This window comes from Aplysia californica, unplaced genomic scaffold, assembly GCF_000002075.1.
Source record: "Aplysia californica isolate F4 #8 unplaced genomic scaffold, AplCal3.0 scaffold00389, whole genome shotgun sequence".
NCBI classification, from domain to species: Eukaryota; Metazoa; Mollusca; class Gastropoda; order Aplysiida; family Aplysiidae; genus Aplysia; species Aplysia californica.
Window position 1 is genome coordinate 271109 of NW_004797659.1, and position 15797 is coordinate 286905.

At 40.4% G+C, this 15797-nt stretch overlaps 1 protein-coding gene across 2 annotated transcripts in view; it reads right to left on the reverse strand.

The window, feature by feature from the left end:
- Positions 1–5010: 5010 nt before the first annotated feature.
- Positions 5011–15797, reverse strand: part of LOC101852639 (DNA-binding protein SMUBP-2) — a 23620-nt gene continuing 12833 nt past the window's right edge. For both annotated transcript variants that reach the window (XM_035971170.1, XM_005103785.3), the window contains exons 10-16: positions 15489–15613; positions 14410–14504; positions 13317–13440; positions 11758–11934; positions 10184–10310; positions 9338–9476; positions 5011–7772 (exon numbers count right to left, since the gene is read on the reverse strand). In XM_035971170.1, coding sequence (XP_035827063.1) covers positions 6555–7772; positions 9338–9476; positions 10184–10310; positions 11758–11934; positions 13317–13440; positions 14410–14504; positions 15489–15613 — 2005 coding nt within the window. In that variant the 3' untranslated portion in view covers positions 5011–6554. The remainder of the gene's footprint in view (positions 7773–9337; positions 9477–10183; positions 10311–11757; positions 11935–13316; positions 13441–14409; positions 14505–15488; positions 15614–15797) is intronic.

Below are 15797 nucleotides of genomic sequence, written 5' to 3' on the forward strand. Positions count from 1 at the left end.
TAGTGGCCATTTAGAGCTGTTTTAGTTTAGTTTTAGTAAGAGTTTTACGGCACTTGCAACACAACATTAAGGTCATATGACTGCCCAAGATTAGAGGTGTTATAAGGGAATAAAAATCATAAAAAAGCAGGAGAGATCAGGACATGTTTGATAGGAAAAACAGAGCAAATCACACAAGAGCACCCGCCAACCACCATCAGAGCTGTTTATTTTGACAGACAGACAGGCAAAAACAACAGAGGGGAAGTAAAGAAGTATGTCCTTCCTCTCACCAGCGGCGCCCTCCAACAACCCGCTTTGACAAAGTGAACAGTTGGTTAAAAATCTGAAATCTTAATTTTTTTTCCATTTCCACCATAAGACATTAAGAAAGAGCTTCTTTGAATTGATAGAATACCCACACTCAGTCTGGGGATCGGTTGTGGTTGAAACTGCAGTAGCACGTGCATTTCATCGACAAAAAAAAGAAGAAAATACATGTAGTTTCAGACACAGTAACACAGAAAAGAAGTTCACGTTTCACTTTTATTTGCCTGGTACAAAACAGCAAGTACATATGTATAAACAATGGTAGTCACACAAAGAGGCCACACCCAGTAAAGCTCATTTCATAGAAATAGGAAACCCCCCAAAAAAATACAACTTTAACATTCTGTATTTCAATGACAGGCACCAGAAAACTTTTCTTTAGGCACATTACTGTTTATGAGAGTGAGAGCAAAACTACTTGATCTACTGATCTACACATGATAGGTTTAATGTAAAGTTGTTCTATGATGGGATGAAAGTGGAAAACAAATGTCTGAAATTTCTGACTAGCCCGTGTATGAGCAACGCCACTGGAAACAACGACTGAATAATTGGTATTCTTCATGATCTTCTGTTTTATGTCATACTCACTAGACTACGGTCAATACTTTACTCTGCAGTGTGAATGATAACAATAATAATAATAATAATAATAATAATAATAGTTCGTCCTTCAATATCTGCTGATGACCAATTTATCAGCAGAGGATAATATACTTTTTTTGGTTACATCAAATTAGAAGAAGAAATAGGGATTACGATCACTTTGGGGCTTCACTTCTGACCCATACGACCAATACTGGCAGAGAAGAGTTCGCCACATTTTGAGCAATTAAAAGCTTTATTTTCTTTTGTGGATGTGTGCAGCTTGCAGGCTTCTCTCTTGGCTTCAGCATTTCTCAGACGGCTCGAACCCCCGAACCCGTAACCTCACGATTACGAGTCCAGCAGCCTAACCACTAGGCTACCGACGCCACTTAGCTTCTGAAGAAGATAAAACACACAAAGCTTATGGAGACAAAACTACAAATGAAACAGTTTTAAACCAAGCTGACGAAAATATGTGTTTAAGCAACACGTACTGTCTGATCTAGAAATTTACTGCGATGTTTTTAATTAACTTTTCGGCCAGCTTCACGTGTTCCACCCTGAAAGATGATGGGAAACGATGCGCGCTCACCGAGTTACAGTCGGTCATACTGTCAAGTTCGCAAAATTTGAGCGCTGAATGCTGAAGCTCTTGACCCCTTCGAAGCACCACACCTGCCATTACACACTTCCAATGCTATACAACCAGATGACCAAGACCACAGGGCTCAAGATTTGAACAGAGCTGCACTCCGTTTGTTGTTGTTGTTGTTGGTGTTATCGATCCAGCAACAGCTGGGCTCTCGCCCTTCTGTCCAATGCCATGTAGTGATAAGTGCAGGTTTGCTGCAGTTGCTGTAAGGTTCCATAGAGTGTGTTGTCAATGTTAGGTCTCGGAGGGAGAAGGGTAGCTCTGATGTCATTTAGGGCTGTGCAGTGGAACAGGTGATGAGCTGCACTCCGTTTAAAAACAAAAATGTTGACCTGTCGGACACACGCCTCCAACAAACTTGTTTATCAGCATCTCAAGAAGACCAACTATTGGACAGCCAGGCTCGAGATAATTCTTCCCAACAGCAAGTGCGTCAGAAAAAAAAAAAGATTAGAAAGAAGGGCTTTCTTCATCTTCAACTATTCACTGCAATAAAGCGCTTAAACAGATGAAACTGATGGATAAACACAAATTCTTGCCTGGATGCGATCGAGACAAATGCTCTAAAGAAATGTCATGCCAACTTTTCAGCTTCCCAAAGAGAAGAAAACAACGCAATATTCTGAACGAAGTTTTCGTGAACAAAAATCTTTTCTCAGAGAAACGATCCAGTTAAGGCCGACTACATCAAAGAAGAATTTGAAACTCACGTAAGACCCACTTCACGATCTACAGATTCCGGAGCAAGGCTGGTGGCAAACCGCTACACATCACAGACGCTGAACAAGGCTGGTGGTTACGTACCTGTCTGCCAAAGCTTTCTCTTGAATACGTTGGGCCAGGGGGCTTCCTCAAACGACAGAATGGTACGCACAGCTTTCCAAGACGTTGATATGAATGAACCAGAGTAACTGTAGCATCAGGGAAGGGAACGAGGTAGTGTTGAAAGACAAGCGGGGAATGGCTACTCCGAACAAAATAGACCATTCTATGATCATTCAGAACACTGAAGCTTATTTTGTTTGTTTGTTTGTTTGAGTAAAGGGAAGCACATCGACACAATAATGGTCATGTCATTTAGTGCTAGGAAAAGGTAAGACAGAAATGGTGATTACGTAATGTAGGCCTACCAGTCTGCCCAAGTTTTTTTCCCTGAATAATACATTATTGTAATATGTTGGGACAGGCTTTCTCAAACGACAGAATGGTACACACAGCTTTCCAAGACGTTGATATGAATAAACCAGAGTAACTGCAGCAGTAGTGAAGGGAACGATATAGTGGTGAAAGACAAGCGGGGAATGGCTACTCCGAACAAAATAGATCATTCTATGATCATTCAGAACACTGAAGCTTATGTTTGTTTGTTTGTTTGTTTGTTTGTTTGTTTGTATGTTTGTTTGAGTAAAAGGAAGCACGTCGACACAGTAATGGTCATGTCATTTAGTTTTAGTGCTGCGAAAAGGTAAGACAGAAAGACAGAAACAACAGATGGAAAGTATTAATTTAAAGTAGAAGTAGAGGACCGACCTGTGGCGCCTTCCAACTCCAACCTCCAGCCATTGAAGTTGAAGCTCATAACCCTGCAATGTCTCATTACAAAAGGGAGCATGCTCCCAACAGGAGATACCTACCAAGTGAACTGACCTTTTAGTTTAGTTTTAGTAAGAGTTTTACGGCACTTGCAACACATTAGGTGATATAAGTGCGGAAAATTAGAGGTTTTACAAGAGAGTAATAATCACGAAAAAAAAGGAGGAGAGATTAGGACAAAAAATGTTTGATAGGAAAAAAGGAGCAAACCACACCAGAGCACCCGCCGACCAACCGCAGTGTGAACTGTCCGCCAAAGACAGGTACGATAAATGTCTTAGTACTCCTAGGTCAACTGGGACGGTTGGCACAACATGCTTCTATGACTCTACCCAGAAAATATTCTCCCACAGAAACATTCCCTTAGCAAAGCTTGAAAATGTGGAGATGGTATAGGTTTAACGCCCCTATCAACACTGTCAGGTATTTTTATTAAGAGGCGGGGCCTCCAAGTTTAACGTCCATCTCCGAAAGGACCGAGCCAAATAGGAAATTCGCTTTAAATTAAAGTTCGTGTTAATGCCTTTCTCAAAGACACAACGGCCCCAACGCATTGAGGCTATTTTCAGAGAAAGAATCTGTCATGGACTTCGACGATTTGCAATCTGCAATAAAGACGGCTGGCTGCAAAGTGATATATATATATAGAGAGAGATATACGTGTGTATATTTATATATATATACACTGACTCGGTGACTGCTAAAGCTTTCAACAGCCTCTCTTCAGGTCTTAGTGACTACAATCTTACAAAAGCGGGAGCTAAAAGACCATAGTTCAGGGCAATTGTTTACCTCAAATTTCACACAAAGGCTCGTAAAAAGATGGAGAACTCAAAAGGTTTGGTTTTCTGAAGAAAAAAAAATGCCACCAATGTGAAGGCAAGATCAAGTCCTAGAGGGTATTGCGAAGAAAAAGAAAGAAGACATTATTGAAAAGCTTCTACCGCTGTTGCTTCCTATTGTTGTAAGTGTTTTACGGCACTCGCAACTGCATAAGGTCATACGAGCGCGCTGGACGTATTAAACATTTTCAGTTTGGTAGGAATTTTGAATTTTGCCCAGGTGGCGGCCGAAGCCTACTCTTATCGATTTTAGGACCACCAAGGGATCTTTAACGTGCTCAACTTGTACAAGTACAAGGGCCTCCGAGATTTTTCGCCCTCATCCGAGAAGGCTAGGTGTTAGATCTTTACCTACCATAAGATCAATGTGGCTGAGAGATAGCAGTAAGAATACCACAGAGTAGCAGTAGAAAGACTGCAAAAAGAGCACCTGGAGCAGGGAGGAGGGAGGGGGTGGGAGGGGGCAGAGAGTGTAGACGAAAGCAGACGATAGAAAATATGGTTAGAAAGCAGAAAAGGACGGATGTGAAAGGAGAACATTTTAAAGAAAATTTCCCGTCTCTGTCAGGTTTCGAACCCTGGACTTATTGAATGAGAGAGGCGAAAACCTTAACCTTTAGACCACGAGAACCACCCCCCCCCCCCCAAACCAAGAGGTGTTATCAAGAATAAGACAGAACACATTATTGAGAAGCTGCTGTTGCTGATGCCTTCGTCAAGACAGGCCTTTGAATGAAGTACCACGAGTCAGAGAAGAGTAGAGACTTCTGAACAACTGGGGCTGACTTGAGGCTGAGGTGAGTAGCCTACTACTACTAGCAGTCCATTAACATATCAGAATTCTGCTCCAAGAATCTATTTTGAAAATATTTTGATGTTGTGAAGTACGAAGTATGAAAAAATAAAGTGTTTTTTTTAAATTATAGAAAATATGAATCCTATCATTTTTAATGTGGCAGTAATAAATATTTGCTGTGCTTCAAATTCCTTTCTTATCTCGTGACACCAAAATTGCAACGACAATCGTAAGTCTGTAAATCAAGTTTAAATCAACGCAGAGGGAAAACGATGAGAATCAATACTTCTACAAACACACAAACTTTTTTATGTAATACGTATCTTAGGATGAGAAACTTCTTGTTTCTGTTTGTAACAGTCTGTACACAATCATCACTGTCGACGATGCGTCACAACTTGACCATCACCCATGCCCGTAACGATTTAGGAGTGTAAGTTTAAATATATGTGTAAGGGAGAACGACGCCAACCATACCATTCGTCGTTTCTGCGTACATCGCAAGGCTCACCTGCAGCCACGCAGTAGTGTAAGCGAGAAAGACGAATGTATTGTCAAACAACTTTGCTTCTTTTCAACCTGAACCATTCAAACTTTCTAGAACAGGTTTATGAACACCTTAACCTGATCTCAGATGAATTTTAAGTTAAAATAATGTTTTAACATAGAAGAATTATAATTATTCATTAAGTGAACATGTTTTTTGCCTCTCCAGAAAAATTTGCCTGGCAACCTGCACAGGACCAATGGTTATCATCTTCCCTTACGATGCCAGAGCTGGCCAACATTATGATGAGACCTCTCAGAAAAACACAGGCCTGGGATTAAGGCTTTCTATACAGAACCAACTGCTTTTCTGGGGAACTTCATCCTATACTGCATCCATTGTAATTTTTCATCTGGTAGGTATTCAACACTAATAATATAATTCAAAGCCAATGTTGAGAAGCAGTTTATGATGAGTCAGCACAATCATGGCCCCAGTTTCAGTATGGTTTGGTACAGGTTTCCCACCACCATAAACACAATACAAGCTCATATGATCATATAATAGGCGCAACTGTCAAATTTGTCACACTTCTCTGATACTGATAGGATAAGGTCAAGGGGGTGAAGAGAGAGCCATAATGAAACCTCATTAAATAACACAAGTTTAAGAACGTTCAGCAGGAGATTCGAGGGCGGATCATTCACATACTTTACCAGCATGTAACAAAATGATTCAATCACGGTGTTCACAGATAAAGACAACAGAAAAATAAACTATTCAGAAGTAGAAGGGGCACACTGTAGTACTACAACTCAAAGCCACACTCACACATCACACACTACACACACATATATCAATCACCCACCCACTAGTGAACACACAATGAGGCACGCACTGCACGCAGCCACATTCACTACCCATGTCAAGACTTTTTCTTCTCCAAGTTCTTGGCCTGCTGTACCAGAGCGCTCATTAACATTCATCAACTCAAAACCACACTCACACATCACACAGTATATCACACAGTATATCACACATACAACGATGAACACACAAGGAGGCACGCAGCGACTTCTTTCACTACCCATGTCAAGACTTTTTCTCCTCCGAGTTCTTGGCACCCTTATTTGAAGGAGCACACTGTACCACAGTGACCATTAACACAAGCCAACTCAAAACCACATTCACACATCCCACTACACACATCAATCACGTACCCAATGATCAACAAACAATGAATGAGGCACACACTTCGCGCAGTGACTTCTTTCAAAGCTACCCATGTCAAGACTTTTTCTTCTCCAAGTTCTTGGAACGGCGTCCCGCCATCTCTCCGAGCTTCTTCTCCAGCCTGTTCTCCAAATGCGCCCGCTTGGTCTGATCCGGCTTCCTGTTGGGCACGCCGCTGCCCTGGTGCAGCACGCCGTCCCTGCTGATGATCCGGCGAGCCGCATCCTTGGCCGCAGATCCGCATCCGTGGATCTCTGGCATCAAGTGGCTGAGGCAGAAGCGGCGCGTGCAAAAGTCGCAGTGTCTCCCCAGAGTGTTCGTCAGCGTCTTGCACTTCTTGAACGCGCACTTGCTGTCTAACTCCGTGATGCTGGCGATGAGACCCTCAAAATCGTCGTCGTCGATTTTCTTGAGAGCGTCTGCTGCCTTTTGAACGTGAGTTTCTTTCGGCTTTCCCTTTTCTTTCTGGTTCTTTTTCTCCTTCAGACGCATGTCTTTCTTTTTCACGCTAGCCGACGATGGCTTCCCTTGCGCTTGACTTCTCTCCCCTGTTCTGTCCCCTGAGCTTACGTCACTGGACCCCGCAGCCTCTGCTCTGACTCGTCGCTGACAATGCAGTTCGTGTAACGGTAGGTTGGCTTTAAGAACTTCCTTCTCACACACAGAACAAGCTGACTTCTCCACCGCAGCCTCACTACTGGCTCCTAAACACGTCTCCCCAATTTTACCCGCATTTTCCCCCGATTTTTGGACACCCTTATTGTTTTTTCTCCCTTTTTCCACTTTCTTTTCCGTCGTATTTTGAACATTATGTGAGATAAGATCTTGACTGACTTGATCTTGATCTATAATAGTCCTTGCACCCTCGGTAACACCTCTGTCTCCTCCATCACACATATCTGAATTATGTAATTCAACTTCTTTACAATCTGAAAGACAGGTAGTATCACTAGTAACTGATGACATTTTTTTTCCAGTGCCAGATGATTGCTTATTATCATTTGAGAATGAGCCGTTGCCAACAGTTCCGCCACTGCGTTGTGAGCCAGTCATATCTCGCTGACCTCCGTGCGAGGGAGTTGCACACATGGGCGTTGTGTCAACATCAACAACTGACGAATCCGCAGTGGCGTCTGTTGGTGTCAGATTCCCACTGCTTGTGGAAGTGTTCACTGTACCGTCAACGAGGCCGGAGGAGGACTTTGAAACTTGAATATGCCGCTCCTCGCCTTCCCCCACACTGACGTGACAGAGGCCCAGAAGCTGGGACACCTGCAAGACATGAATAGTAGCCTTGGTTTTATGTCATTTCTTTTGATTCAATTCACAGATGTAATATAAGCCAAGATCTATTTCTTTGGATTCAATTCAGAGATGTAATATAAGCCAAGATCTATTTCTTTGGATTCAATTCAGAGATGTAATATCAGTCAAGATCTATTTCTTTGGATTCAATTCAGAGATGTAATATAAGCCAAGATCTATTTCTTTGGATTCAATTCAGAGATGTAATATCAGTCAAGATCTATTTCTTTGGATTCAATTCAGAGATGTAATATAAGCCAAGATCTATCTGCTTTTAAACCTGCAAGACATGAACACTTGTTTGAGTCTTACATTTCTTTTGATTCAACTCAGAGATGTAATATAAGCCAAGATCTATTTCTTTTGATTCAATTCAGAGATGTAATATAAGCCAAGATCTATTTCTTTTGATTCAATTCAGAGATGTAACATAAGCCAAGATCTATTTCTTTGATTCAATTCAGAGATGTAATATAAGCCAAGATCTATTTCTTTTGATTCAATTCAGAGATGTAATATAAGCCCAGATCTATTTCTTTAGATTCAATTCAGAGATGTAACATAAGCCAAGATCTATTTCTTTAGATTCAATTCAGAGATGTAATATAAGCCAAGATCTATTTCTTTTGATTCAATTCAGAGATGTAACATAAGCCAAGATCTATTTCTTTGATTCAATTCAGAGATGTAATATAAGCCCAGATCTATTTCTTTAGATTCAATTCAGAGATGTAATATAAGCCCAGATCTATTTCTTTGATTCAATTCACAGATGTAATATAAGCCAAGATCTATTTCTTTGATTCAATTCACAGATGTAATATAAGCCAAGATCTATTTCTTTGATTCAATTCACAGATGTAATATAAGCCAAGATCTATTTCTTTGGATTCAATTCACAGATGTAATATAAGCCAAGATCTATCTGCTTTTAAACCTGCAAGACATGAACACTTGTTTGAGTCTTACATTTCTATTGAAGCAATTCAGAGATGTAATATAAGCCAAGATCTATCTGCTTTTAAACCTGCAAAACATGAACACTTGTTCGAGTCTTACATTTCTTTGGAAGCAATTCAGAGACACAATATAAGCCTATCTGCTTTAAAACCTGCAGGACATGAATATTTGTCTGAGCTTTACACCATTTCTTTTGATACAATTCAGAATGTGTAAGACACATGACACTAGCCTGCCTGTTTTAATACCTGCAAGAAATGAATACTTGTCCGAGTTTTACATTTATTTTGATGCAATTCAGGATGTGTAAGAGACATTGAAAAAACCTATCTGCTTTAAAATTAATACCTGTAGCTGCAAGATATGAGATAAATTTCTACACTCCTTTTAACATCAAAAGATTAGTGACAAAACTTGCAAATTAAAGAACATCGCCAAAAGTGATAAAAAAAAAGGAAAAGTGTAAGCCACATCTTCCTCTTTTCTTCTTCTTCTTCTTTTTTTCATTGTAAGGTGCCATCAAGGTTGTAGGAGCAGAAAGAAGGGAAGAAGCAAAAAGAGAAGACCCTCACCTCATGTACAACCATACGATCGTGGGAGTTGAGCGACGCGGGGAAGTGGAGTGTGGTCTGCCCTGGGTCTGCCAGGAACTGCTCCAGCTGCTTCCTGAACTCTACCGCTTTTTCCTCAGACGACTTCAGAGTTTTCTCCCTGACAAATATACCGGACAAGCAAACAACTAAGTACATCATAAATACAGTGCAGCCTCTCTGTAACGACCTTCAGTTTTAACTTTAGTTAGTTTAGTCTTAGTAAGAGTTTTACGGTGCTCGCGACTGCATAAGGTTATATGAGCGCAACGACCTTCCATATAACGACATCCTCTATATAGCAACATTGTGCCCAGGTCTCAGATCTTTTCCTTAAATATATCATTAGTAATTTTTGGTTGCCTCTCTATAACGACATTTTTTTGTGGTCATGACGATGTCGTTATAGAGAGGCTGCACTGTATCAGTATTTTACCAGCGCAGCTCAAGACTTTCAAACACAACTTTACATTGACTCTCTTTGCATTCTAATTTTGTCCATCTCAATCTCCTGAGAGAATATACATATACCAACCTGTACATACCTACATACCTATAAAGTATTTAATCAAATGATTCAGGTATTTTATATAGTCAGCTAGCTGTACAGATTACTAAGTCAAAAATTTTGAAACATTTTTACATTACAGTTCTTTAATCGACAGTGTCTGATGTGAGTGCTTTGAGGAAAATTTCGTAGAAATTCAAATTCTGAATGTGGAAAAAAGTAAGAAAAGATACACAGCATAAGTACATTTTAAAAAATAAATAAACAAAATAGCTTTTTTTTCTCTCTTGAAAAATTTTGCTTTCTCAGAGCTCACTCACTTTGCTGGTCTTTGCTGTGCCTTTGATGAGGACTGATTACTTCTTTTATCCGTCTTTTTCTGAGGAGCGTGATCGATGGCATCGACAAGTCGCGCTGGTCGAGAGAATGTGCCACTGACTTTGCCATCTGAAATAATACAACAAAAGAGCAAGTCTCAGATCTTGGTTTACCGTTTAAGACAGCGCTAGCTGCAGAAATCCAACAGCTGCTTCAGCTGTGTATGACAAAGTTGGTTTTCTCTGACCGACAGTGTTTACAACATTTTTTCAAGATTGTCAGTGGGAAATGAATGGATGATGGATGAATTAAAAGTGCCCGTGCATGTGTGCGTGTGTGTGTGTGAGCGTGTGTATGAATGTGAGTGTGTGTGTGTGTGTGTGTGTGTGTGTGTGTGTGTGTGTGTGTGTGTGTGTGTGTGTGCGTGCGTGCGTGCGTGCGTGAGTGCGTGTGTGTGTGTGTGTGGTAGGAGGATAAGGGGCACAAATATGTAGAAACATAATTCTGCAATATCAACAATAACTATGTTTTAGACTGTGCAGATGTTGAAATAAACCATTTGTCATCAAATTTTCCCATCCTGTGTCTTCATGGTAATTGAATTCCTTCTTCCTGCTTCATAAACTCATTATGGTTTTTAACCTAAACAAACAGACAAGAAATATCTCCAAATGACAGGTGAAAACTTTCCTTTCATAAAAACAGATAAAAATTTTCCCACTAAAACTAAAACAGATAAAACACTTTCCTTCAACACAAATGGATTAAAATTTCCCTCAGAGACATGAAGATTTTCCCTTGACTCAAAAGAATCAAAACTTTCTCACTAAGACAGATAAAGATTTTTCCCTAGATACAAACAGATCCGAATTTTCATACTAAGATAAATGAAGACTTTCCCTCAACACAATTTGATTAAAATTCCCCCCCAAAGACATATGAAGATCTTCCCTTGACACAAAAGAATAAAAAATTTCTCACTAAGACAGATAAAGGTTTTTTTCTCGACACAAAAGGACCAAAATTTTCATAGTAAGATAGATGAAGATACTCCCTCCTAACAAATGGATCAAAATGTGAGGCAGCGTGGTGGAATCAGGCTCTCGTCAAGCTTTGGACACGTAGAGTTATAGGTATTATCTTAAAGTTTGTTCACTTGTCTTTATTTGGATGGGAAAAAAATCCATTTATCTTGAATACAAGTCGAAATATTTGCAAAAGAAGGAGGTGAGGGTCACTTGTTTTCTGAGATAAAATTAGTGAGAAAAAGGCCGCCAATGATTTGTTATGTCCTAAGCTTAAGAGTCCGCGGTAACCGAAAATTTACATTTTTTGTGCCTTTAATCAACGTTTTTCAGAAACATTCACACAGAAATTAGTTCTTTCATGGACATGAAAGGTGAAAGGTGTTGAGCCAAAAAATAAAAATTTCATAAAAATTCATAAACCTGCAGAAAAATGAAAGTTTCTTCACTTTGATTATTTTGACGAGAGCCTGATTCCACCACGCTGCCTCACTAAATGTTCCCACTAGGACAGATGAGGATTTTTCCCAAATAACAAACGGACGCCTCACCTTGGATATACTGATGCGCCGACCACACTTCCCCTTTGTCCATCATGTAGTCAATGAGCGACTTGATGAACGCGTCATGGCTGACCGTCTCGCTGTCACAGACGACCGTCAGGTGACGTCTGGCACGTGTCACCGCCACGTTGATGCGCCGACGCTCTGCCAGGAAACCCACCTCACCTGTCACAAAATAAATAGATAAATAATAATAAAGAGATTACACTTTTATTGATCCCAGAAGGGCAATTCGGTTTAAAATAATATACAATACATACATACATACATCCGTAAACACATACACATACATACATACATACATACATACGTACGTACACACACACACACACACACACACACACATACATAATTATACATACATATATACATAAGTACATACAAATATACATACATCCATACACAGTATTACATCAATACAGAACAATTTCACAACCATGCCAGTGCTGGTCGCCAAATCCATTGAGTCATCACTGACACAAAGCATTTGAAAATCTATTGGGAATAATAGTCGGGCTCTTTTTGGGTTTCACTTTGCGAGACAGAACAGTTTGAGAAAAGTTTTGAGTAGTGTAATGCAGAGCTGGGACTTAACCTGGAAAAACAACAAGTACAGTCAAACCTGCTCTAACCGCCACCTGTTCAAAACAATCAACCGTACAAACGACCACTTCCCACTCCCCCCACCCCTAATAGCATTTTTTTCTAAACAATTATAATGACACTGCATAAAACCATCCACTTGTCTAAGACAACCACTTTTCTCCTCGACAGCAGGTTGCTGGCCTGGATTATTTCGACCTTATATGTATTTTGTATTTTCAATAACTAAGAAAATACCGGCAATTACCAGCATCAGTAGCTCTTTGTTGCAGACAGAAGGCATTTCGTCCATTCCCAAGTAGAGAGGAGAAGTTATTTCATCAAGTACCTCCAACTGTCTGTTTATGAATGTATGTGCCACTCAGTGCGATTTGTCCGGAACAGGCAGGGTAGAAGCAGCCCACCTCCCAAATTAACTATAAATGTGCTGATGAGGGCGTCAGACATTTACATCTTTTTTTTTTTCTCAACCCAAACGTTTAAGAGGAAATCTGCCCAACTTTCCACTGTATCTCAGAGTCTAACAAACAATTATATCGCAAGGCTTAACCTAATCATTACATCACAAAACCCAACCCTTGCACCATGAACCTCACCATCACAACATTACTTCACAAACTCTCTATCAAAGCACAATGTCCACGGAACTCGGACTGTTTCCATTTTCCCCAACAGCTCTGCAAGCTGCTTGCTACAACATATTTGAGCAAAGAATAAATATCCCAACATTATCACTTTCTGTTTTGTGTCCTGTAAAACTACAGAACGACTTGTTCATACAGTCAGTTTCTGACTGAAACTATTTATTGTCCTTTATTGTTGGGGGCAGCTTCGGGGAGTGAGTGTGAGGCAGCAGGAATGGTAGATATGCCACAAACTTCTATAATTAATAAAAGATGCGAGTCTCCAAACACAAAAAAGCCCTGTATGACTGGTTAACTTACCGTTGGAATTACTCCGAACCATAGAAATGATCACTGCCTCTTTCTCGCGACCTTGAAACCCGTCTACTGACTTGACTTCCAAATCTGGATACCGACCCAAGAGACGAATCCGTAAGAGGTCAACCTAGAAGAAGGACCCAAACAAGTATAAATGAATAAGTTAAAAGTAGTTTGAGAAATCATTCGTAATTATACAAAATAACTTTGTCAATGGCTACTTTATGTTAATCTACCGTCTCACTCACACCTCGCAGGACAAACTGTTACAGCCGATGCTGTGCATATTGTTATCATTGACACATTTGTCTCTACTGACTCATATCGTCCCTTCAGAAAAATGTAGTCCAAAGTGCACTCTTTATTCAAGAAAACTTTGGACAAGACAGTTTTGATGCGGCGATAAGGAAAGTCACAGCCGCAGAAAAAAATAACTGTGTGGCCCCTAGAAGCTTTTAAAATTAAATTTACAATTTCATTTCTGTCGCAAGCGTGGTTTTATGAAATATGGAAAACAAATTTTCGGGCCTTTTTCTTTTAAAAAATAATGCGTCAGATGCTGTGCCTTCTAAAGTGTATTAACTTTGCTTCTGCTACACCCAAATAAAGAGCAACTTATGTACAAATTTCACAGTGTACGCATTTAAATACAAAGAATATAAATTTTAAGAAAAAAAATTCAGGACCTGAAAACATGTTCTTGGTGTGTGTATTTCATACATATGCGTGTTTGTTATGTGTATTCTAGACTGAAGATTGTTAATTAAGTGCACAGAGCTTGCTGTTGAGCTGGGACACACACTACTCAAATTGCTACCTCAGAATTACAAAATTCTATCTGCTCAGTACCAAGTGTGGAGAAATTTGACGTAAAAATTTTTGAGTTTCACAACATTTTAAGCTTTTCCGAATGCAATTCTTTTGAATATCTTGATAACGACTCTGAATAATCTTATAATTTTGATAAAGTAGATAGAACACTTGGCTTCTGACATCATGGTCAATCACATTAATTATGGTCTCAAAACAGACAAAAATGTCAGATAGAACTTTATAATCCTGAGGCAGTGAAGTGCCATTTATCTATTATAACTACCTGCAAGTTGTAGGGAGCGATGACGGCGATGTCCACAGGCTTCAGCCCCAGGTCCACCAGCTCCTCCACACGAGCCGCCACTATGTCTGCCTCGCCTGAAAAAAAAAAACAATGAAAAAAACTTTGAACAGCAGTCAAATACACGGCTAAGAGCATTTTCAAACAGAAAACGAGTTTGAGCTTGAACACAAAAAGAAAAAAATCACACTTCGCAGCTTTTTAATATAAACAAGTTTATCTTTTTATTTTTAGTAAGAGTTTTAGGCAACATGCAACACAAATGGGTCATTAAATCGCCAAAGATATAGCTGTTACTAGAATGTAACAGACAAAGGAAGGGACGGAAGAAGACGAAGACAGGGAAGACTGGAGAGAGAGAGAGAGATAAAGTGAGATAGAGAGCGGGGGAGGAAGAAGGGATTGAGAGACAGGGAGGGCGGGAGAGAGTAGGGGAGATAAAGAGGGGGGAGGGGGAGAAAGGAAGTGTGGGGAAAGACAGAGAAAAAAAGAGAAAGAAAGAGACAGAGTTCGTCAGAGTGGCAGAGTGTGTGCGTGAGAAAGAAAGAAAAAGATACAAAGAGAGTAAGGAGGGGGAGGCCGAGATGGAGACAGAAAGAGGGATGAAGGGGGAGGCAAGAGAGAAAGAGGGGTGATAAAACGGTCAGAAGGTGGGAGAGACATGAAAAGAGACACATGTAACATGGAAATGATAACCTACTGAAAATATTTTACACGGAGGTACAGCCATTCTTTATTCTTTTATTTTTTGTTGTTAAAAGCAACCTCATCATCATCATCATCAGTGCCTTTCTTACTCTGGGTCGGGGTAAAGGCCACGAACAAAACACTTTCTACCTTTCCCTATCCTAGGCTAGCCTCTTGCCATGTCTTCTCACTTTTCTGTAAATTTCTGCGACTCTTCTCCAAAATGCAACCTTCCTCTAACCCCCCAAAAGACGAAGAATAGCACTATCCAAGCTTAGATTTTTTTCCCCGCAGGTTACCACTCCTGCGTTAAATGCGTCACTTTTTGTGGAATGGCCCATTTATTATTCCAGGAAAGGGTGAGTAAAACCAACCTTCGTTGCCCTTGGAGACCTCTTCAGGCAGATCCAGCTCGCCAAGGTCACAGCCGGCCGTGTCAATGAGGAGCAGAGGCGTGGCAGCCATGTCAGAGTCGCTCTCTCCGACTTCTTCCAGGTCACTGAAGCGTGGGTGTTCAATGAGTTGAGAATCATTTTGAAAGGTAAAGAAGGGGCTGAGGGGAGGCTTTTCTCTCACACATAAACGCACACGCACGCACACACACACACACACACACACACACACACAGACAGAGAGAGAGAGAGAGAGAGACAGAAACACAGAGAGAGACAGAAACACAGAAA